This window comes from Eutrigla gurnardus (assembly GCF_963514095.1).
Source record: "Eutrigla gurnardus genome assembly, chromosome: 9".
In the NCBI taxonomy this organism is placed as follows: Eukaryota; Metazoa; Chordata; class Actinopteri; order Perciformes; family Triglidae; genus Eutrigla; species Eutrigla gurnardus.
This window is the reverse complement of record NC_139923.1, coordinates 851,844-874,461: the sequence shown is the minus strand read 5'-3', so window position 1 is coordinate 874,461 and position 22,618 is coordinate 851,844. Positions and strand designations below refer to the sequence as shown.

General features: G+C 41.3%; 1 protein-coding gene across 2 annotated transcripts in view; it reads left to right on the top strand.

Moving 5' to 3' along the window:
* Positions 1 to 22,618, top strand: part of LOC311019030 (actin nucleation-promoting factor WASL-like) — a 95,805-nt gene that overhangs the window by 29,880 nt on the left and 43,307 nt on the right. The window contains exons 5-7 of one of the 2 annotated variants that reach the window (XM_084018191.1): positions 2,009 to 2,032; positions 10,916 to 11,114; positions 11,696 to 11,738. In XM_084018191.1, the coding sequence (XP_083874317.1) occupies positions 2,009 to 2,032; positions 10,916 to 11,114; positions 11,696 to 11,738 (266 nt within the window). The remainder of the gene's footprint in view (positions 1 to 2,008; positions 2,033 to 10,915; positions 11,115 to 11,695; positions 11,739 to 22,618) is intronic. The other variant, XM_084018192.1, reaches the window with a different exon arrangement.

Below are 22,618 nucleotides of genomic sequence, written 5' to 3'. Positions count from 1 at the left end.
TGTGATTATCTGACATGGCTATTGTGTATGCATGGCCATTGTACTTATGTGTTATTGTGTTGCATAGTGCAACAGTCTTGTATTATATTATGTCACAATGCCATGAAATGATATGTCATGCAGTAGTGTTGATCGTCTGTATTGGTGTGTGTTGTGTGGTTGTATATGTCAAGTCAATTGGCAATTGTTATAACTGCTGCAGGTGGGGATGGAGGGGTTTTGGGATTGGTGTCTGGATAGGTGGGTTGATGAGAGCCTCTATGTATTTATGTATGTTATGTCTGTTGCTGTAACAATGTCTTGTCTTGTATTGTATGTTGGACCCCCTTGAAAACGAGATGACTGTTCATCTCAAGGGGTTATCCATAAATAAACTTCAAACTTATGTTACCAAACAAAGGAATCTGAAGTTTCAGGTCAATATCTCAAACGGTTTGCCCGTGGCGTCCATTTGAATTTCAAGTGCCACACCCCTTTTTGACACATTGGAATTTCACATTTCATTTGTTGGCATTTTTGGAGGTCCATAACTTCTGTTCTAATAGCGATAGAAGGCTGAGAGGTGGGTCGCCAAAATCCAATTTCTTTTTGACGGACAAAATTATTTTTCACTTTTTTGGCCAAAATGAATTTGAAGGGTATGGTACTACTGGTGGGGGTTTTATGGGGGTCCAAAAACCCTTTTGGGCAGAGGTGACTCTTTTGGAACCCCATATTTGGACCCCCTTGATGATCCTAATGGGATTTATACCAGATAAAGATACATATTTGTATATGTATCTTTATCTTGCAGGACGGCATGGCACTGATGCCGTCCTGGAACTTCAGCGAGACACAATTGCCGCCATCAACAACGTTGCAGATGAGCTACGGCAAACGCGCACTGATTAATAAAATAATACGTTTACAATGAACATTGATTGTTGTCTTCCTTATCTTACAAATGCATAACATCCTCACGGATTCTTGCGCCCTGTTGTTACCCCTCCAGTCGGGCAGGGGGCCGTGGCTCGGGGTCATCGATAAATTTGCGCTCTCCACGCTCCACGACTGAGCGCGCACGAGCGTGGCACTCATTATAGCGCATTTCCTCTGCGCTCTAGTGGTTTAAAAACGAGGATAAGTGTAACAATTATACGATGGCTTAATGGCTGTATGTATGAGCGTTGATGATATATGCACGTAAATAAGGAGAATATTTAGTTATTCCCGCTGTGTTCTACAGTGATCTAATGGAAGGTATTTATCGTATACTGTATTACATGCATTTGGGCCGTCTCCTCCTCCTGCGGTGACAGCGCTGATTCGATATTTCAAAATTATTTTGATTTGAGATACAAGTCAGATTTTAAAGAAGGTGTTAATATGAAAATAACTCACTCATTAAAAGCGTCAAAAACATTGCTGGAGTTCATCATGATAACGCAGATCTAACGTATGATATGGAGTGTAATTAAATGTGTGCGAGTCATCAAAAATATATAGTTCTTCTCACATTTACTGCTGATTCCCTTCCAGTCTCCAGAATGTGCGTACCGGTACGCATGCCTCAGAGTTTGCTTACGGGTACGCACACTTTCCCGTCAAGTTTGGTTTTTATAGATCACAACATTTGCGTGGAAAGTGGCGTACGCACGTTTCCAGCCCTGTTTTGTGCGTACGCAAGCTTTATAAATGAGGCCCCTGGGCAGCTTGGGTCCTCCTACTCCAGCTCCTTTCTGCACGCTGGCCTTTTGAAGTGCACCACTCAAACTGTGATGATGACTGGGAGTCCAGGGACTCAGAACTGGGACTCGTGGTTTTCATTGGGAGGCGTTATTAGACACAACTGAGCTTTTAAAAGCTTTTGCTTCTCTTCCTGAACTTTCTTCCTGCCTGCAGCATTTTTCTCTGACTGCTTTGACAGCTGCAAGATCTGACTCTTGAGCAGTTCACCCTCTTCTCTTGCCTCTTAAAAACTCTTAATATATGGTCCATTTGATAATTGTGTTTTTTTTTTCTTTTGCAGAGAAGAGAGGTGACCCTAAAAATGGTACGTCTAAGTCTTGATATTGATCCTGCAGAATCTCCTGCTATGGTGCTGCAGTGTGCTTGGTCATCCTGACCTGAATGGATTGTTTTTTTAAACCATTTCCAGTGACTTTGAGTGAGATCTGCAGCAGACACATAACTGAAAGGAAGTCCACATTACAGTAGACAATCTTGTGACTCTGCATATTGATGTTGTTCCTCTCTCCTTCAATCTGAACTATTTGAACAGAGATAAACAAAAAAATAATAATATTGCAGACATCAAATGTATAATTTACATTTGAAATGGTTTTGGCCCTAAACGAAGAATCAAATTATTGAAACTGCCATTTAGTTGATGTCTCCACAATGTTTCGTGACGGGGGAGATTACTGTTGGACCTTGGATGTTAAAGTAGTTTTCCAGTCCAAAAAAATCGACTCTAATGATGATGGGGGTTTCTTCTGTTGTTATTCAGCTGTTGTTAAGATGGATCTTTGTCTCTTTTCTGACTTTCAACAAATTTTTCTACAATACTAATTAACACCTATTAGTAGAGTTTTTTTTACCACCTAAAAACATGAAAGACCATTCAGACACGGCCATCTTCTCAGACATCTGATGTACCCAATCGAGCTTTTGTGGCAGGATATGACAAGTTTTTCAACAGTCGTGTATGTATCCAACAAAAGCAGACTGGTTGTGTCGAGCAGCTTGCTGTATGAAGCAAGAAGGTGATTAATACCAGTGCTCATGTTCATTGAGTATTGTAGTTGCGTGACTGTGTGAGAAACCCCAGGAGACTGGAGGCTTGTTTCCTGACACATCAGCGGCATTGTTTAAGGACGCACCCGCACCAGGGCCATTCAATCCATACCGTGCCTCGGCATGGTTGCCCCGAATCAGCACATGTGAGTGCAAGTGATCGCAAGCGGACAGCGTGAGCAGGCAGCTGATTTTGGACGAAGAAACACATTGGGATTTTTATTCTAAAAGTACCAGTCCGGTTCCGATCCGATACCACTCACACCATGAGCCTGAAGCCCCAAGCCCGACCCAGAATCCCGCTGTGTCCGACAGTCTTCAACAGTATTTTCAGTTATAAATCGGATCGATTGTGGGGGGGAGATCCGTGTTGAACACTGAGCAATAATGAGAGGGTCGGCCTATCCCTTAAAGCCTACGTCATGTCCACATTGCGTACCCCTGCATGAACCGTACCATACTCAAATCAGCTAGGCCCGTTTGGGATGGAGCAGTGTGAGTGCAAGCCGGCTGGGGACCCCCTGTGGGGGGCAATCGTGCCGAGGCACAGTACGGCTCGAATGGCCCTGGTGTGAGTATGCCCCAAGCATGTGGGGGCTGAGGAAGCGTACCGATCTTCAGTACGGAACAGAGGGCTCACACTGGCCAAACAATCCAGACTTTAGGCTCCATCGTGCCTAGGCGCGGTCCGGTTGGTGTAGTGTGAGTGCGCCCTAACAGACAGCGGGAATCAACCACTGATATGGAGTGGGTTCCGCTGCAGGCTAATCTGGTCAGCAGGAAGCCCATCTGTGCCTATGTAGATCACATGGTCTCTGTTGTTATTCCTTTTAAACCCTGTTGTCATGCTCATTAGGCCTAATCTGTAATCCCCGCAGTAACTGCTTCCCAACTTTTCTGTTAATTTTATTGTTCCTTAATTAATGTTTTTATAAAAAGGACGTGCGCATGATTCAGTATTCACATTTCAGAGTTATCAGTGTAAATGTGCAGTCAATCATGATAATAAAAAACATAAAAACCCTTCAGGAGAGAGACTTCTCTATGAATTTAGGTTTTTTTGTCAACATTTTTACAGGACTGCAGGACTTTGAAAACATGAAGATCTTATATATTTTTAAAGGTTTTACCTTGTTTCTGTTCAGTCTGTCATAGCAGCTGATCGATTATAAAATATTAATTTTTTAGCTCTTTAAATACTGCCTGTTGACCAGGTGAACAGTCGTAATGCTGGCCAGAATTTAAAGTCTGCACATACCGATGTCAAAAGAATCGACCAAAAGAATCTACTGTGGGGGTGGACAGGCGTCAATAATAGGGCATGGCAGAGTGGGAACAGATAAGGGTTGTTAAAATTTAAATGAGCTTTTGATTTGGACCTTTGAAATCAAAAGCAGAATCAGTGACTCTCCCAGAATTGATGAATGTTTACTTCAGGACAGTTGCCCTTTTTTATGGCCCGAAACACTCAACGCACAAAGGCCCTATTGAAATTGCAATGTTTCTTCTTATTATTATGATGCAGAGAAACTGCCTTTTTGGAGGCCTCATCATATTCAGAAGTTGACCAAAATTGGTGTGCCATGGAGATTGGTGGTTTAGAGGTTTCGTATTTGCACATGCTCGCTAGCGCAACCTACAGGTTAAAGGGCAACACAACAAACACTGTAACTCCAATTTAAATTTTGTGCTCTACAAAATTGCCATTGGGACTATAAAATTCCCCCCCGAAAAATGTTCCACCATTTTGAATTTTTTTGAAAAACACGTTTTTGCTAACTCCTCCTACACCGTGGATCTGATTCTCATCAAAATCTCTGTGGATCATCACTAGACCAAGCTGATCAATCGATATCAAAAGCTTTGTAAAATATTGTTGCGTTCAGAAGTTATTATCCAATGAACATCAGAGGGGCAGAGCAATGGCAATAAAATCAACCACTCGGGGGCGCTACAGTAAATCAGCCATTTGGGGCCTCTTTTGCTGCTTTTAGCCAATTATAGGGTTAGTATTTTAACGATGAAACGAAAAATGATCAAACGCTCTTACATAGGTCAAAGGCCAGGCCGACGCCATGACTGTAAATTAATTTCAACCTTTGCGACAAAACGCAAAATTGTTATAACTTCAGTGTACATTGTCTGATATGATCAAATCTCCTCACATTTGATGAGACTCCCACCCTGAACACGTCTGCACTACAATATTGACTCATGGTCAGAGCGCCACCTCCTGGCGACAGGTAATGTTATGTTTTACACTTTTATGCATTCCTCGTCATGTGTTGGCCTGATCCACCTCAAATTTGGTTAGAAAAGCCTCAAGACATTGCTAATGCTTACTGTTGAAGATTGGGAGGATGCCTTGAACGCCATTACCCTGGCAATGCCGTTACCCTTTTTCGCCATGTCGTGAAACTTTGTATGCCAGTCAAGCATGATAACTTTAAATGTCAAGAATTGGTTATCAACAAATGAATATACAAGCATGGAACGCCACACTGGCAGGTGGTTGTAGCACTCCCGACTTGCATGTGTATGATGGCCCATGCATCACTGCTTTGTCTTACGCACATTGCCTTTTTGGGGGCCTTATCATATTTAGAAGTTGAAAAAAATTTGAGATTTTAAAGGTTTCATTGCCACAAAAAAAGTGGTTCGCTCGCGCCACCTAGCGCCTTTTAGTCCACGCCCCTCACACCATATGAAATTTGGCACACATATGTGTGCTCTACAAAATTGCCATTGGGACTATTGAAGTCAGCCAACCACCATCCGCTGACTGCCATCCGAAAAAACCCTTTTTGCTTACTACTCCTAAACCATAGATGCCATAGATCCGATCCTTTTTGTGGTCTAGTGATGATTCTGTGAATCATCACTAGACCAAGCTGATCAATCGCTATCAAAGGCTTTGTTAAATTTTGTTGCGTTCAGAAGTTATTATCCAATGAACATCAGAGGGGCGGGGTTCTGGAAATCAATACCCATAACTCCAGAACCTTCAACTCAATCATCACAAAACTTGCAGAATATGTTGACATATCTCCCCGAAACATATCCTGAAAGTTTCATTAAAATCAACCACTCGGGGGCGCTACAGGAAATAAGCCATTTTAGGCCATTTTTCCTGTTTTTGCCAATTGTAGGGTTTGTATTGTAACAAACTCCTCCCAGACCGTTGATCCGATTCCTGCCAAACTCACTGAGCCTGTTCTAAAGGTCTCAATGATGAAAAAATATCAAAAGGCGCAATGACTGCAAACGAGTTTCATCCTTTGCCACAAAACTCGAAACTGTTATAACTTCAGTGTCCATTGTCTGATCTGCTCCAAACTTAACATGTTTGTCAAGAGTCCCACCCTGAACACGTCTGCACTGCAACATTGACTCACAATTAGAGCGCCACCTACTGGCAACAGGAAATGTCATGTTTTTACACTTATATGCACAACTCCTTATGTCTTCGCCTGATCCACCTCAAATTTGGTCAGATAAGCCTCAAGACATTGCTTATTATTACTGTTGAAGATTGGGAGAATGCCTTGAACGCCGTTACCACGGCGATGCTTTTTCACCATATAAGAGGAGGTGATGTTTCCACTGGGTTGCTACAGCCCCAATGATGTGAAACTTTGTAAATCAGTCGAGCATGATGACCTTAAATGTCTGATATGGTTATCAACAGATGAAAATCCAAGCACGGGATGACCAGCGATGGGGCGGTGGTCGGGTAGACGGCTGCAACACTAGCAGTCGGTCGTAGCACTCCCGACCTGCGTGTGTGCGAGGGCCCGTGCATCACTCCTGGCAGTTTTTATCGGGACTAGTAAAGTCGCCCTACCAAAATGTTCTGCCATCTTGAATTTTGTGAAACTCCATCAAGCTGATCAATGGCTATCAAAGGCTTTGTAAAATATCGTTGCGTTCAGAAGTTAGTTTTTTTTGATACACTGACGATTTTGCAGGTTTTCCCACTTACAAAGCATGTAGAGGTCTGTAATCTTTATCATAAGTACACTTCAACTGTGAGAGATGGATCCATCCATCGTCTACTGCTTATCCTGTATTCAGGGTCAGGGGGCGGGGGCTGGAGCCGATCCCAGCTGTCATTGGGCGAAGGCAGGGTACCCTGGACAAGCGCCAGTCTATCACAGGGCCAACATGTCGAAACAGACAACCATTCACTCTCACATTCACCTACAGGCAATCTAGAGTCATCAATTGACCTGTGAGAGACAGAATCTAAAACAAAAATCCAGAAAATCGAATTATTTAATAATTAATTTTATTGCATGATCACCTACCAACCAGTCAGAATGCCGGCTCTCACAGGCCTGTTAGTTTTTTTCCCCTGTTTGCCACTCATTACCTGTATTAACTGCACCTGTTTGAACTTGTTACCTGCATATAAGACACCTGTCCACACACTCAATCAAACAGACTCCAACCTCTCCACAGTAGCCAAGTGCAAAGGGGAGGGGAAGACTGCGCCGTGTTGAGGGGAGGATGGATGGGGCCATGTATCGCTAGATCTTGGCCAACAACCTCCTTCCCTCAGTAAGAGCTTTGAAGATGGGTCAACGACAAATCAATGACAACGACCCGAAACACACAGCCAGGGAAACTAAGGAGTAGCTCCGTAAGAAGCATGTCAAGGTCCTGGAGTGGTCTAGCCAGTCTCCAGACCTGAACCCAATAGAAAATCCTTAGAGAGAGCTGAAAGTCCGTGTTGCCCAGTGACAGCCCCGAAACCTGAAGGATCTGGAGAAGATCTGTATGGAGGAGTGGGCTAAAATCCCTGCTACAGTGTGTGCAAACCTGGTCAAGAACTACAGGAAATGTCTGATCTCTGTCATTGCAAACAAAGGTTTCTTTACCAAATATTAAGTTCTGTTTTTCTAATGCATCAAATACTACTACTTCTGGATATTTGTTTTAGATTCCGTCAGTCACAGTTGAAGAGTACTGTTGAAGAAAAACTCTCCAGGTCCAATTCTGTGGCTGGTTCAAATGAAGTTTAATCACTGACAGTGGAGAAAAGAAATTCACAGTGTATCCATGAAGATCCAGTCTCCTGAATGGCCTGGCCGAGGTGGATTTATACAGAACATTCGGGAGAACAAAAGGGAAGGCGTCATGAGTGGATTTGCATTGAATCAACACATGTCTCTCTGCAGAGGAAGAGACATCGGTGGATGTCTACAAGGTGTGACTGTTCTCGAGAGAGCTAGACAATGTCACTACAGGGGTCACTCATCAGGCCTTGATCAATGTATGTGAGAAAAATGTTACGGAGACAGTTCAGGAAGACGGAGAGATCAAAGAGTCTTTCATCAAGACGGCAAGGGTTAAACACAATAGAAAAACAGCTCAGCAGGACATTTGATGTTTAGAGAGAAAGAAACATTATATCTATACAAATAAGAATTGTAAGGCAACACATTTTCTTCTACAGTACCTATGATAAAAAATGACAGACTACTTCTTCTGAGCAGCCTTTTGGTCCGTACCATAAGAGTACTCATCGTTCGTATCCAGGCCTACATCCAGCTCAGGCTGAAAGTGGGGAAACGGCCACCCTGTCCATCCCCGTGCTCAGGAGATGGCAGATTTTGGCGAGCCTGTTGGTCTTGGTCATAGACGTCCAGCATTCATGGGGAGTCCAGGGATTTGGACTGGGATTAGCAGTAGATTAGTGGTTAATGTCATATGCTGCCGTGGTTTGTGGAGATTAGGAATTTGAGGACAGAGGGCTCAACCTCTTTATATTAGAAAAGATCATTGAGTTGACACTATTGATCCCTCTGGTACTAGGAATGAATAAAGACATAGTAGTGACATAGTAGTGATAGTAGTGAGTCAGAGGGGTCAGTTACATCACATTAGTGCTGTAAAACCCAGCCAGCGTCCCCTATAGGCTGTAGTCTTCATTACATTCACAGCAACAGGGTATCAGCAGATTTGAAATCCTCAAAGCATCAACATCATTAACAGTTTTAATTTATAAATGTATTAACTACTTTTTCTTGCCTACCATGGACAATTATTGTAATTATGATACGTTTTTGGGAGGTTGTGACATATGCATAATAAACTACAAGAGCAATCTTGTGATCTTTGGTTGCATTGGTAATGGTTTGATTTATGTTTAATATTTTGCATTGTCTTTAACAACTTAGATACATAAAATGTATTTTACACAAAAGTTTGGATATTTGTGAAAACTGACTGGAACATCCCCCCAGCACATTTCATTTGTTGTATTCCAACTGGATTATATTCTTATTTGGCCTGTATTAGGGGTGTTATGAAATGTTTTTAAAACGATACGATACATATCGTTTTCTATGGTTCCGATACGATTCAAGGATATTTGGCTTTCTAGAACGATATGATGCGATTCAATGAATTATAATCGATAGAGTAATTTTTTTTTACAAAAATTCAACCAGTGTTACTGTGAAAAAAACCCGAATGGATACTGGACAGTGCAGGGGAAGATAGGGGAAGATTCCTAGCACGTCTGGGACGACTCGTCGACGTAATCGACTACATAACGTCAACACGAATAATTTGGGTCAACCCATCATCCCAAACAACTAGATTAACTCTTGTCCCACACTCCTGTCCAGTTGTGGCGGTAAGTTTTTGTTTTTCTTAAGTAATATGAACGGACAATCGTAGACGTGAGCGGCGCTAACAAGCGATCATTAAAGCCTTGGTTATGCTTCCGCGTAGTGATCACGCAATGGCCACACAATGGCCACGCAGTTGCTTGGAGACTGTGATGGTTCTGCGTTGGGTTTACGTGTCAAAATGCAATTCAATGCCACAGAGGGCGCTATGGTTTTTGTAAAGACTGACCGACCGACCCAGACTCTTGACGTATATCGTCGTTAGCCTCGTTATAGCCTATTTGTTTACCTTCCGGCTTTAAACATCCACAATTTTTCAGTGTTTTATTTCTTTGTGCAAAAGCGACAAGGTGCAAATAATAAAAGTATTAAAATTTAAATGGCGTGTTTATGAGTGGAAACCGGAAAAGCGGTCTCCAGCGGATGTAGTTAGCGGACCAATCACAGCCAATGCCGCTGCGTTGGTCTTGCGTCGCCTCGACGCGCGTCTAGGATTTTTGGGAGGTGCATTTCAGGCCCTTGCGGTGGGTCCGCAAGGACGTAAAGGGTCCGTAAGCCCCTTTGCGTTGTGTCAACGCGGAAGCATAACTTGGGCTTAAATCCACACCACACCTGGTCGTCTGTCAGCAGCAGCCGGGCGACTGCGGCCCCGGACAGCCCCCCTTCTCCCCTCTGTGAGAGACTCATCACACCTGAGCAGCAAAGATGTTTTAAAAAGTGGGGTACCTTTCCCGCTAAAACTACGCAACGAGACGGTGAGACAGGACCGGTGTCTTATGGCATGAGGGGAGACAGGTGTTAGGAGCACAGTAACTTTCTGTATGAAAAAAATCATTGACAGTTGTCTTCATTTTTGACACTCAAGTCACTCCGTCTGATTACTAAGAGACCGGGGTCAGAGCCAATCAGAGATGAGGGGCCCGCCCCTTCTCGGCCTCTGATTGGCTCAGACCGTGGTGATTCTTCTATGTATGCTGTGGGGAAAAAGACATTACGCTACACACATAAACAGACCAGCTGAATGTTAGGAACACCGGTGCAAACAAGGAAAATATTTATTCGCACTTCATTGATTTATAAATGGTCGCACTCAGGAGCCCTGGTAATATCGATACAATCGATTATAACTTTGCAAATCGATTTTATATCGAAAGTTGTCCCCAGGTAAGGACGACTTGCCGAGCACCTATCGATGTAGTTGGATCGATATAGTAGATGAATCGTTACACCTAGCCTGTATGTATGTGAGCCATTAAATTGTGTTGCTTCATTAAAAAGTTGCCAAAATGTCAACATGCTGATGAATTTTTTTTATTATTTTTTTTTTTTGACACAATGGAGGTAAAAATGTTCATGGAATTTTCAAATCTAAAGAGTGTGTCCTCAGGGGAACAGGAATGGGATTGGGACATTTCTTGACCATTTTTTCTTAATATTTTATTACTTGTGTTATGGCATTTTTTTATGTCAAAAGTGAAGCATGAACCTTTCTCTCTATGCAGGCCCAGCTCTGCACATAGCCACAGTAGACATCAAGAACCCGGAGATCAACAATGTCAGATTCCACAACTCCCATAGCCACCAGCAGCCATACCACCTCAACAACATGCTGAGCCACAGTGGGCTCAACAGGAAGGATAAGAAGACCAAAGGCAAGAAGAAGCTGACCAAGGCGGACATTGGCACACCTAGCAACTTCCAGTGAGTCACTTAACTTATTTTCATATTTAGTTTTGTCGTATCACTACACTAAAAAGCTGCGATACATATCAAGTTGGTACTAAAGTACCGTGATAGTATTTCATTCTGAGCATGTAATCCCTCGACATTGGCAGCAAAAAAAATAAAAAATACAACGAATGGTCCTTTGGAATATAATGTGTGCTCTTAATTTGCTAAAATGTGCTGAACTCGGTCTAAAGCCCCTTGTACACTGCCTTTTCATCACAGAATTATCACAACGTTAGTGTAAAACATACAGAGACTGAGTGGGATTCAAATGGGATGATTCTTCTTTTCACTCTGGTCCTGAGAAACACAATTTTGTTCCACTTCCACTGAGGTTTTACAGATATGGCTGGAATAACAAATAAAGCTGCTTCACGGAGACAGTAAACATGTTGCATTGAGGTCTGAGAGCATTCAATGGCCACACTGTCTGTGACTGATGTCACTCTCTATGACGTGTGTGCGTGCGTGCGCATGCCCACGTGCACATACTAGACACGTTTCTGAATCGTTCTGCCTGTGATCTCACCACATATCTGTCACGTCTTCTTCAGGCACATCGGTCATGTGGGCTGGGATCCAAACACAGGTTTTGATGTGAGTATTGCATCCACACACAGAAACACAATAGTGACCTGTGTGAAGGCAGCATGATGAAATCACACAATAGGCTCATTTTACTTCCTGCTCATATTCAGAAACATTTCGCTGCGTCTCAGAAGCTGCATACAGACACAGAAAGTTCCACACTGCATTATTAACTGCATACTGAATAAACCAATTAAAAATAGTTGTAAATACAAATGCATTTAAAGTAGTGTTGGGCATTATGGCCTATAGAAAATATCACAATATTTTTTTGTTTATTAATAATAATAATAATAATCATAATAATAATAATAGATTGTTTTTGTAGTGTACGTTTCATTCAGTGAATCTCAGAGTGCTTACATTAAAATAAATAAAAAAAAATAAGCATAAAAGCATAAGCATAAAACATCACATCATATCACTGGAGGCGCAGGCTGCCTGTTCACTGAAAAAAGGAAAATGTTGGATTTACTTAATTCAATAATGGAAAGTGGTTGCACACATATATTTTGCTTTGGCATCAACTTAAACAATTGAGTTAAATGAACATAAATTATTCATGTTAGTTCAACCTGTGTATTTTGTGTTGATCCAAAGTGATTAAAACACATTTTAATAATGTAATTTGACTTCTTTGAACATTTTCAATCTTCATAATTTCATCACTTTACTTCAACACTATTCAATAATTTTCACTCCAATACTATTTAGTCACTTAAATACTACACGTTAATTTCATATTAAAAGTTAGTATTATATTCTATAAATATATATATAAATATTATAAAATACTATATTCTATAAATGTCTACTTTCACTGTAGTGATAGTAGGTGGAGAATTGAACCGACATTGCTGTTCTAAATCAACACTGAATATGTAATGTCAGTTGTCCAGTGTTTGTCAAGATTAAAATCAATAACAAATGTAATTGTAAACAACTCAATTAACTATAGAACTTATTTAAAATGCAAAAACACTAGTTACATTGTCATTCCAGCAATCATGTCTCTTAATCTTTACCATTAGCCATTTTTACCCCAATTAATAATAAAAATGAACAGTTGCATGTCAAAACTTTTATTAGCAAAAAACAGCGTCAAAAGACACTGTAACAAGTTATTTTCACTGCTGAATGCTGCCAAAAAAGTACAAAAGACATTGAACATCTCATTTAACATGAATGCATAAAACATTTAACAACAAAGTCACACAGAAAAACACAACACAACACAACACTTTAAACACGGCATCGAATGAGCAGAACAGTCAAAAAAAATGAACATAAGTGCAGGATAATAACACCTGTCAACAGTTCTCCAAATCTTCCAGGAGCACAGCAATAGGGAAGCTCTACTGGAGCATTTTCGTTTTCAGGTTTTGGACTTTCCTCGAGAGTTGAGTCGCATCCAACTCCATTACCACCTTTTGCAGCACTTCGAATGTGTAACGGAGTTGCGATGGATATTTCATGTTCAGTGAGTAAAAAAGCCCAAATAGCATGGCTGTTGCAAGCGCCACATTATCCAGATCTTGGAGAACCACCACCCCCTCGATGATGATTCCAACATCTGAACAGTCAGCGCCTGGCGTGTCTCTGCTGACATAGATTCCCACGGTTGTGGTCTCTATGGCACTCAGTGCAGTGGCCTCAGTCACGTCCTGGTTAAAGACAAAATAGAGTGATTCTAATGGTTTATTTAAACCCATGTAAAAAGCATAGCAGATTACTGCAGCCAAAGAATGCCCTGCCATGCTGCCATTCATGGTCAATTTCTGAGAGAAAAAAAAACAGACAAATTACAGATCAAATGAAGAGAAGGTTTCAAGCTTTACAACTTCATGTTAAGATTGAATTCTCCTCCTCATTTTTTTCCGGAAGGTGTTCTTATCTTCCTGAATGATTATGATCATTAACCTGGACTTACTCTAGGGCGGTATCACAGTCCCAATTCTGCCCTTGTTAGGTAAGTGTCAGTGCAGCTTGAAAAGATTATGACATTTTCACTAGAATCACGAATTTGAAGAGTTTTCACACTGATGTAACCCTTAGATGTAATAAGCGATATTCATTTTTAGATGTAAGGGATTAATAAATGTCTATGTCTCAGCACTAGTGCTGTGCTTTCATATGGAGTATATGAAATATATGAAATCGATTATTACACCTTTAAAAGAGAAACATTTTTTTCACCCGATTGAACCCTTTTTTTTTGTCTCAGTACTGGAATCACTTTTGCAATGTGATAAGGAGGACCTAAACAAGTCCAAGCAGGATCACAGGGTTAGTCAACTAAATGAGTTTTGAAATGTAGAAAAGCCACAATCCACTCACAAAACACTCACCATGTACTCCTGCACCAGGACATCTGGATTTTCATTTACATATATGCAGAGTCCTTTAATGAGGGACTCCCTCCTGGCATCACTGTCATCCTGAAGAATTGTAACAAAAAGAAAATAGACATATTTGAAAACTAATTTTCAGTAGCATGGAAGAAAGTGATCAAAGACATAGAAACATTAAAATTATCTGTTGGAATGGAATTTATAATCTGCAGAGATGATATAAAAAACATAAATGTCTTACAGTGGAACAGTGAATACACAAAAAAAAAATGACTGGGTCATTTCAGTGTAATCAGGGCCCTGTTTCAAAAAGCAGGATTTGTGGAAACTCCGAGTAGCTATGTTGAGCCTGAGATGAGAGAGTTCTGTTTCAGAGAGCTGGATCAGCAGTCAGTTGCTATGGCAACATACTCCTGCTCCCTGGCAGGTTTGATCCATCTAATCCCGAGGTTGATTGCCCGCTGAGCGTAAAGCAGGAAGGAGAGACGTCGTGTCACTAATGAATGAAGTTGTGGACGTGGAAGTGAAACTTATTTAAAGCTGTTGAAGAGCGGATCATTACAGTAGAGCCTGTTTGATGTTCTGTCAGTCCATGAACAACAGCCTACCGTTTCACCACATCGGAGCAGATTTTATGTTTATTTTTACGTCATTACATTCTTCACTGACGGCAGCTTCTTTAAGTATTTCTTTCATAGAACTGATCAATCCAGGTGACCACACTGGGGTCAGACACACCTGGATTGATCAGTTCGTCCAAAAATGTAAAAGTTCAGGAAGTGGTGGAGCTGTGCAAAGAGCCCATTCTGATCAGCTGTTCTGAAACCAAAAACTCAGTTTTCCAGCTAAGGCTCAGTCAACCTGGAGCTTGGATTTGACTCAGTTTGTTGAGCCTGCTTTCTGAAACAGGGCCTAGTACTCACGGGTAAAGGAAGTTGAGCTTTGCAATGCATACATATAAATCTTTTACTGACCTAGTGTAATTCATATACACTTTATAGTTAAACAATTAAAAAAGTTCTTACTGTCATCATAGCAGCTATATCCTTCAGCTTTTGGCCCTGCTCCCCCGATTGCTTTCTAAACACTCTCAGCAGACTTTCAGAGTGAAGGTCAAGCTGCGACAAAAACCTGGACTGGAGAGGCATGGTTGTGATGCGCTTGAACTCTTCGTTTACCTGAAACAACATGAAATTAGTTTTAAATAACAGGTGACAGATTTTAGAAGACATTTCTAACATCAAAACTGTCATGGCATATCATGGCATGCACTGTGCATGGTTACTCATCTGGGTTCTGCTATAGAAAATTTGGAAACATCCTAATGAAGTCGAGCATTGCTTTTACACATTAACACTAGGAGTATAACGGTACACAAATATCTCGGTTTTGAGGTCACGGTTCGGTTCAGTACAGTACCTTTTTTATCATCATCTTTTTCTCAGCAGCACTTGCAGGGATTCTAGGATGGGGACATACTGGAATGTTTTTCTCTTTTTTGCATCTAAAATATATTCAATTGGTTCAACAACATTAAATTTTGCTTTGTAATATTGCTTACGTTGAAATGCAGAACTCAAAGGTCCACCCCTTTCTATGGCCTTATTTAATGGATTAGCTGAGTAGAGAGAGGAGATTATTTCATCTATGACAGGTCTGTCTACTTGGAGCTTGTGCTTCTGAAAAATGTCCACTAGAACATCTTCAGCATGAGATTTTGAGAGACTGTCAGTTAAGTGGTGAAGTTCTACCAAAAACTCATTGATTGCTTTGCTTGGTACGTGGGAAAAATGTTCTAATTTCAACAAAGCTGATGCCAAACTCTGCTCGATTACATCTGGGAGGTCATTTACAGCACCAGCACTGCTACCTGGTTGAGCATCCTCACCAATGTCGTCATCATCATCAGATATATTTGAAGGAGATTCAGGGGAAGCAAGGGTGGATGATACAGTTCCTGGTTTAAAATCTTTTGGTGAAAATGACCTGTGTTTTCTGCTCTTGTGGGATTTAAAAGATCCTAAAATGTTTGTTTGGAATTTACAATCCAAGAACATACACGTTACAACCTAATTTCTCTTCAAATGTGCATTAATGTGACTCCAATAATCTCTCTCAGACACAAGATCCTTACAAGAACACAAATGGCAACTAAATGTACATTTCTCTGACTGATGATGACTGGTTTTAATAACATGACATCTATGCAAATGAATTAAAAGTGCATTCCACGATCTTAAAGTGCATGGACAGCTTGCATGCACACATGGAATGCGATTGTTATTCCTACAATGTCTGACTCTATAGTGTAGCAGAAGATGGGACCTACTTGGAAAAACCGAAGGGCAGGCCTTACAATGTCACATTTACTCTGTCACTCGAACACTTCAAGCACCATTCACTGTAAAGTGGAAACAAAGAAGAAGATTAAAAGTAGGATTAAAGATCCTGGAAAAACAGGATCTCCAAAACAACGTGGTGGTGTTTATTTTTTTTTACTTTAGCAAAAGCATTTCATTTCTTGCCACGAATGCCACAAAATAAGATCCCCAATCCTAACTTTAATAATAATAATTCATATGTAGTGATGAAAAATTGTGTTTGATTAGAAAATGCATTCATGAAATATCAAAAAGAGATAACAAGAAGTTATTATTATAATTATAATTATCATAAGTATAAGTATAGAGTCCTGTTCTCACCACAAAAACTTGAGCCCACATTCACATCAGCTGACTCCAGTTGACTTGGGATTTTGTCTTTGGGTTTGTCTGTCAATCTGCAGAAAAACAAGGGGGAAAAAATTCTAGGCATTGCAAAACTGTATATCAATAAACATACATTAGATGAGCACTCAACAGGGAGTCGAGTTAGTTAATTGAATGTTGCTGATAAGCCTATATGAATCATATAAATGAATATCGGATATAAGGACGTCTGGCTTTTCCTTGCTCAGCAGCCTTGATGAGCGCAGAGAGAGAAACAATGTAAACAGCTGAAGTGTCTGTAGGTGATTGGAGCAGCTCACTCTGCCTCTCCTGTCTCACCTGCTGCTGCTGCTGCTGTCAACAGGTGAGTGACTGTAGAGCTGACACTTTGTTCAGTAAAAAAATACAATGCTGCTGATAGTCTGATAGTTTGCTTGTTTCTATCGCTCTGGTTCGGGCTTCCGTCCGACAAAAGGTGAAACGTAATGATGCATTCAGAACGGCTCGGAAACACACGAGTGAAGGAAATAAAACATTAAATAATCGTTGAAACCGCATGTTTTGCGGGGGTGAGCGGAGCTGTGGAGCTAGGGGGGGTCCATTTGTGGCGGTGAGAATTTATTCGTGGCCACCGCCACAAATAAATTAATATATGGGAAACACTGTTTTATATGTGCAGAATTAATTAACACTAGAAAATTCCCCCGCCGGGAAATTTTGAAAGGGCCACGGGGGCTACTGCCGGAGTGTATATACATTACGATGAGATTCTTGGAGATTTCAAATGAGACGGAGTTGTTTTAGAGGCAAATACAGAGACTGCTTGCTGACTGAGCTGTCAGAGTAGTCCGTTTTGAGTATTGTGATGTACTTCAAAAACTGTCCACCAATCAGAGCACACCACTCGTGTCTCCATTTTAAAGTTTAAATGGAGTTTCTAGGTGAAAGTATGACTGAGCAGAAGACGTTTGACTAAAAAAACTACATTTCCCACCGACTGCTCCTTCCTGTCCACCAATCAGAGCCCACCACTCGTATCTCCATTTTAAAGTTTAAATGGAGTTTCTAGGTGAAAGTATGGCTGAGCTGAAGACGTTTGACTAAAAAAACTACATTTCCCACTACTAAATGTAGTTTTTAGTACATTCCTGTCCACCAATCAGAGCACACCACTCGTCTCTCCATTTTAAAGTTTAAATGGAGTTTCTAGGTGAAAGTCTGCCCGAGCAGAAGACGTTTGACTAAAAAAACTACATTTCCCACTACTAAATGTAGTTTTTAGTACATTCCTGTCCACCAATCAGAGCACACCACTCGTGTCTCCATTTTAAAGTTTAAATGGAGTTTCTAGGTGAAAGTATGGCTGAGCTGAAGATGTTTGACTAAAAAAACTACATTTCCCACTACTAAATGTAGTTTTTAGTACATTCCTGTCCACCAATCATAGCACACCACTCGTGTCTCCATTTTAAAGTTTAAATGGAGTTTCTAGGTGAAAGTATGGCTGAGCTGAAGAGGTTTGACTAAAAAAACTACAAATCCCACTGGCTGCTCCTGTCCACTGCTCCTGTCCGCCAATCAGAGCACACCTGCTGTCACTTCTCAAGATCAAAGCCACAGAGTGCCGTCACCATAGCAACGGCCCTCTACTCACGTGTGTAACTGCTTTCAAGCCTGTCTCTATCGCTCCATTTCGGCTTTGGGGGCGCTCCGAACAAAAGCTTGCCACGCTCACATCGAAACTCCTATCGCCAAGATTTTCGCACCGTTAGCGCCACAAGACTCGGCTGAAGACACTGATGCCTTTTATTTTTTCCTAGTTTCAGAAATGTGGACGCTAGGGCGAGTTAGAAAATGCTGTTCATATCAGGTTTCTTTGAAAATCTGCTTCTCAATTAACATTGGAGCGGATGAGGCGAAAAATAGACTTGGCCGCGCTTAGAGGTTGCTAGTTCAAATTCTGTAAAACTCACAGAGATTTTCAGCACATTGTGAGAGACAGGACAAGTTTGTCTACAAAATTGGAAAATATCACGTCTGTAGAGTGAAGATTGTGGCCGGGAGGAGTTTGGAAAGGAAAAAAATCTGAGAAGCCCTCACACTCTAAGCGATGATGTCATCCACTCTAGCTCAGAAGGTTCCGCGCAATACACACCCATTATAATCTCATGATTTCTCCCAAAACGATCATGGTCATTGAACAGTGATTGATCAAAAACTATATGACCTATTGAAACGTGGATTGACACACCAGGACACAAGACTTGTGTCTACGTTTTAAAGTTTAAATGGAGTTTCTACGTGAAAGTATGCCTGAGCAGCAGGCGTTTGAAAAGCTACGATTTCTGCTTTTTTTTTTTCGCTCGTCCCATTCAAGTCAATGGGAAAATTTCAGTGGTTTTTCGCGCCGAGAAAAACCACTGAAATTGCCCCGAGCACTGGTCCCCTCAGCTATTTCATAGCTGTAGGGGCCAGTGCTCGGTGCGATTGCACCGTGGCCCTAACTAGGGCACAACGGGTTAAATTTACCGCATTTTTATAAAACTATTTTAAATGTTAATACCGAGAAAAGTTAGGCAGACTATCAGCAGCATTGTATTTTTTTACTGAACAAAGTTCGGGTATAAACAGTGTGTCAGCTCTACAGTCACTCACCTTTTAACAGCAACCAGACGTCCTTATAACGTTAGCCTATATTAATTTATGTGCATGCGTTCGGCATATTGGGCTCTCTGCATATTGACACGGCACCGGGGATGACGTGCTAACGGCTAACAGCTAACAGCCGTGCCACAGCGGCTTGCTGAGCCTCTTGGAGCCGCGGCTCGGTTCTCGTTAACAGCAACGAGGTTGACTCGGTGCGCTCGGTCGCTCGCGACTCACCCCGTTTCCACCGGATCTGGCATCGCTGCCACTCGAATCAATGAGCATTATTTCCACCGGGCGAGCTAATTAACGTCTAGGCTAAGTTACCCCTCCCCCCACTGTCTCTCATGCACGCACATGTTAACTCATGCCTGTGAATTGCACACTGCAGTCAGGGGCTTCTCGTTCGGTGTCAGTTGGAAAACAAATTAAAACAGACGACCAAAGGAGCGTTGCAAAGTTTTTTTTAGATGTATTTAAAATAAAAATTTAAAAAGAAGGGGAAAAATGACCACGTGCTGATAAAACGTGAGCAAAGTAAGCTCAATCATTTAAAATTAATGTAACATGGTGACTCTCAAGACATTAAACTACATTTGGCTGAGACTTTTTAAAATATTCAACAAGAAAATCAGACTTACCGACCAAAGTAGTGGCGTTCGTACCAGCGGTTGGAGATGGTTGCCGAATGGTTGCCTTCCCGCCTTTTACCAACAATGCAAAGCGCATATGACGAGATCCCGTGCGTTATTGCGATAATTAACATCGCTACATTATTGTCTCACTTCATCCCAACATGATCTGAACAAATTCACCTACTCTCTCTCCATATCATGTAGTTTCTACACTATACAAGTAAGCTTAAGCTTAGAACATGAGGCTGTTGTGTTAAACACATCCAAGATGTTTACATAAATCCGTGAGAAGGCTAGTGTCCTTTTCTCAGTGGAGGATTTCAGGGTGAGCAGGTCTTGTAGGTAGTGGGGTGCATGGCCGGTGATGCATTAATGGGTGAGCAGCAGATCTTTGTAGTTGATCTGGGGTGAGACTGGAAGCCAGTGTTGTGAGTGGAGGACGGGGGTCATATGTTCATGTTTGCGGACTCTCATCAGGATCCTGGCAGCGCTGTTCTGGGTGTATTGCATTGCCCATTACAGTTATCCAGCCTTGAGATAAAAGCATGGGCATTCTTTTCTGCATCTGACAAGGTTATATCGTGATACAAGATAAAAAAAATCATACAAAATGCACAATTGAACCCTTTGATGCATACAGCAGTATGTTCAGACATTTAAAACACTGCATTACCATCTAGTGGTTTGAAGCGAGAACCCAATTCAAAAATCCATTCCATTGATACAGCTGGGTTTTATGGATGTACCCCATTGCTCCATGATTCGTGAGCGGGTTTTTACCAGACAGTAACTGCCTTCCTCCATAACAGTCCCCATGAAGCACCAAACCATTACGGACTGTTAGAACACTTGTGGGAGGATGTCCAGTGGTTTGCTAGCCAGCACTTAGCCAGCAGTTATAGTAGCAGTGGGTGAACACACACTATAGCAGACATTAATTTGCAACTTGTTAGCTCGTTTAGTCTCCCGAAGTCGTCTGAAAATTAATGTCCAAGCAGTGTTTACCCTAGAATTTTTTTCAGGCCCGGTGGTACCCACCGAAAAAACCCTAAACAGACGAGAAGCGTGGGATGGTGTATTGGTGCAGTTGGATTAAGTCAGGTGGCACAGCAAGCAGTCTGCAATTCTGCAATTATTATATTTGCATTCATATTTTTGTTCAGTGTATTCAAGATCACAAGGAGAGAGTGACTTATTAAGGTGCATTTATTGCATACAGTACAAATGGAACATGCTACATTGGCACTTCAACCACACAGTGTGCATCGTTCTCTGTTGCACTTGATTTAAGTTATGGTTATTAAGCCATTTGGGATCCCAGCCAGATGTTCTGGTGTTTAGCTGTATTTTTTTTCTGGGTCAACGTTACCAGTTGGTCCGGGCCCGCGGCGGCCACGATAATCATGCGCGACCCGCTGCCCCCCTGTTCAGACCAGACGCGTATTTCTCCGCGACGGTCGACAAGCGCTTCTGTTAATTCAGCTGTTAATTCAGAGCTATTTTTTCATTCTGGGTATAACCTCATAAAATTAATGTTTCTGTAACCAAGAAGTTTGTACACTTCTTTTATTTACGTTGCTGAAGTCCTGGAAAATGCAATCACGGAACCAATGAATGAGAGCGCGAACCGTCATCTTCTTCCCCGAGTCTCGGTCTGTTTTATTACAAACTTCCACAATCATTGTACAAACATTAACATTCCCCAGTGACATCATGTTTCAGCTTCAAAGTCCATTTCTTAGTTTAAATATAAATATCAATTCAGTTATCTCTCTTTCACACATCAACATCTCACACACACACTTACACACACACACTAAATCATCATGTATTTATAAAAATAAACATCACTCTCTGTTAAGTGCAATCATGTCCATCAAATAGACCATGCTTTTATCTCATATATATATATATATATATATATATATATTAGTGCTGTCAAAATTAACGCTTTAATCTTTGCGTTAATTATGAAATATTATATTATTTATATATCATTATTATTATATATATATTTTAACGAAATTAACGCAGCTGTGTTTTGTTTACTTCCCGTGGCGGCTGACGTAAGACCTATGACGACGTGTGCCGCAAAGCCATTAGCCATTCGTTTTTAACGGAGTTCAGTGTAAGATTTTGGCTGAGGCTGCGGCGTCAGCGGGGAGGGTATTGTGGCGAGCGATCGGCGAGCAGTATTTTTTAATTATCCCGGTAATTTGTCTAGATGTGGCTTGTGCTGCTTTGTCCTCTGACAATGTAAACAGACTGGTCTGTCTCAGTAACGGGCTGAATGTAAAGGAGGACTAAGCTGACTTGTTGTTCTATGGAGTCAAAAGGATTTATCATTCTGACTTCACAGCAGAATATTTCCTTGTTCTTTTTTCCATATTTGCATGTTCTATTGTGGACCTTTTTTTAAATGTTCTGTTAGTGCATATAAGAAATATGCCTTTTTCAAGCTGACAGTTAATTTTGATGGCCTTGATGGTTTCTTTGGAAATCTGTAGTTCACATGAGAGAATCTGTGCTTAAAGTTAAAAAAGCTGCTA